The sequence below is a fragment of the Amphimedon queenslandica genome, unplaced genomic scaffold (assembly GCF_000090795.2).
Source record: "Amphimedon queenslandica unplaced genomic scaffold, v1.1 AMPQUscaffold_8647_Cont19410, whole genome shotgun sequence".
Taxonomy (NCBI): Eukaryota; Metazoa; Porifera; class Demospongiae; order Haplosclerida; family Niphatidae; genus Amphimedon; species Amphimedon queenslandica.
The window spans coordinates 1-2,691 of record NW_003551077.1 but is presented as its reverse complement, the minus strand read 5'-3'; the positions used below and the strand labels follow the sequence as shown (position 1 = coordinate 2,691).

The following is a 2,691-nucleotide window of genomic DNA, read 5'->3' as shown; positions in this document are numbered from 1 at the left end:
ACATGCATTTTAGGCAGCTAAGACTTTAAATTGCTCCAAATATAATAGTCTAACTCTTGAACTTATACACACATGTACTTTGTATTTGTCACTTTTACACTTTAAAAATTATGCACTTTTTACCTCAAATTATATTGTACTACTGTATTTGCCTGATCAAAAGCCCGGGGCATTTATACTTAACAGGGAGAAAATGAATTGTATTAAAAAGTGCCATCAAAACTAGGAATTGAACTAATGTCCTTAGGATACCAGACTGTACAATACATGCATGTAGTCAGTAAAAAAGAACATTAAATGTTTCGAATACATTCATTGCATCAGCTCCAGAAAATGCAACCTTATGCTGCAGTGTTGTGCTAACTTGTAAAACATATATACAACAAGTATAATGCATTGCATTAGTACAGTGGAAACCAATGTCTAGCCAGTACTTGTCATACCAATGCAGTATTGCTTCGTTATACATGTACATGTAGCTGCATACCAGGAGTAATGATTAGCCATCTCTTTTTCCATCTCTTCAATATGCGGGACTGTTTCTCCACGTACCCGCTGCAGGTTTGCACGGATCCTTCCTGCAGTGTGAGGAGTGGCGGAGCCTGAGTAGCCATGACGTATCTATGAGAGAAGGAGACAGGGAACAATTCCTATGCAACAAAGTTGCAAGACAAATCAGGCTAAGCGCTTCGGGCCTTTTTATGCAATTTTTGGAGCTGTATAACCACACCCACATTAATTAACTCTGCAGATCTGAATTTTAAAAAGTCAATAATAATAATAATAATAATAATGATAATAATAATAATAATAATAATGATAATAATAATAATAATAATAATAACAATGATGATGATGATGATAATAATAATAATAATAATAATGATAATAATAATAATAATAATAATAATAATAATAATGATAATAATAATAATAATAATAATGATAATAATAATAATAATAATAATAATAATAATGATGATGATGATGATGATGATGATAATGTTAATGAATGAATGGATGAATGAGAAAGTGAAACATAAACAAGAATAAACACAAAAGCAAGACACTACAAACAAAAAACAACAACAACAACATTAATAATCATAGCTTAAATAGCACATCGCTGGAAGAAGGGGAGAGAGAAGAGAGAGAGTTAATATCCTCAAGGATGGAAGGAGATGAGGAATAGGTTGAATGGAGTCCGTGAAGTTGTGCTGTTTTAATGTCTCGCTCCGAGAGGACAGAGTGCATAGGCTCCTCCTCCTCCTCCTCCTCTTTGCAGACCAGGCGAAACGAGTCCTCAAAAACTTCGCTGAGGGGGCCCACATATTTCTTACCGTCGCCGTAACTCTCGGGGTAGACAAACATCTGCCTCGGCTTGGAAGACGGAGATTTTAGTATTCTTGCGTTTTTAAACTTTGAGTTGGTTTCTTCAAGACTAATGTCGACACCTCCTCCATTACTCAGGTCTTTTAGATGAAGACCACACCCATTGCCACGCCCTTCTGGTTCTTCGGAAATCGTTGAAGGAACGTCCTCTAACATGCTACAGTGGCTGCCACTAGATGAAGTCTCATCATCTTTGTCACTGTTACGTCGGCCACGCCCTTTTCCAGCTCCGCCCCCAAGAAGGTTCTCTAAGCTGATCTTGTATATGTGTAGGGAGGTTCCTGAAGATGTTGCTTTCCCAAGGACTTTGGCGGCTTTTCCCTCCAAACGTGAGAAACTATCGTTCCTTTGGAGAGACTGATTGAGGAGACTTGGAGACGAGAATATCAAGTCATCCTAAAATAAATAAATTAATTAATTAATTAAAAATAAATAAATTAATTAATAAATAAATTAGTTAATTAGTTAATTAATGTAAAATAAAAGGTTTACTTTGAGTGAAATAGGTTTAAGTTGAGGCACGTCGATGGTGTGCATTAAAGAACCGTTTGATGACTTTCTAATTTCAATAGTATCAGCTGTAAACGCTAGTGTATAGGGACCAGTGTGAACTGTAGGAGAGGAGAGGGGAAGGGAGGGAGAAAGAGAGAGATACATTTCTGTTACACATACACAAGTTCTTCATAGTGTAAGGGTTTAGACTTTAGAGTTTACACAAACATTCTTTATAGTGATAGAGTTGAGGGTGTAATGGTGTACGTGAAGCAGTTTATGGTTTAATGGTGTACGTGAAGCAGTTTATGGTTTAATTAGGTACAGGTATGAGTTTAGGGTTTAGGGTATAATTAGGTTGTACTCTGATAGCATTGGTATAATAGAACAATGAGTATGATCTCAGTCTGTACCTATGGAAGTAGGTTCAGCATTCCAAACTGTCTCTGGAGAATTGAAGACCATACCGTCTTGTAGCGCCAGCACACTGCACGACACTATCAATAAAAAATAATAATGATAATAATAATGCTAATAAATAGATAAATAAAAAATAAGAATAATAATAGTAATAATAATAATAATAATAATAGTAATAATTTAATGATAAAATGGCGTACTGTTATAGCCGATGAGAAGCTCATTCTTTGTATTATGCTGGACTGCTCTCAGTTCAGATATTTTAACCTAAAAACCAAAAGGAGTATTCATAGCTAGGTTCATACACAATGAATATGGGTGTGGCTATAAAGTATGGGTGTGGCTACACATTGTGGGCGTGGCTATACATTGTGGATGTGGCTACAG

The 2,691-nt window shown here is 35.7% G+C and overlaps 1 protein-coding gene across 1 annotated transcript; it reads right to left on the bottom strand.

Moving 5' to 3' along the window:
* Positions 1-1,000: 1,000 nt before the first annotated feature.
* On the bottom strand, positions 1,001-2,604 carry LOC109591235 (uncharacterized). The gene is made up of 4 exons (XM_020007007.1): positions 2,505-2,604; positions 2,298-2,381; positions 1,885-2,003; positions 1,001-1,788 (listed from the first exon to the last, which is right to left on the bottom strand). Coding segments are annotated over exons 1-4 (888 nt in total). The 5' UTR covers positions 2,506-2,604; the 3' UTR covers positions 1,001-1,104.
* Between the last annotated feature and the right edge of the window lie 87 nt (positions 2,605-2,691).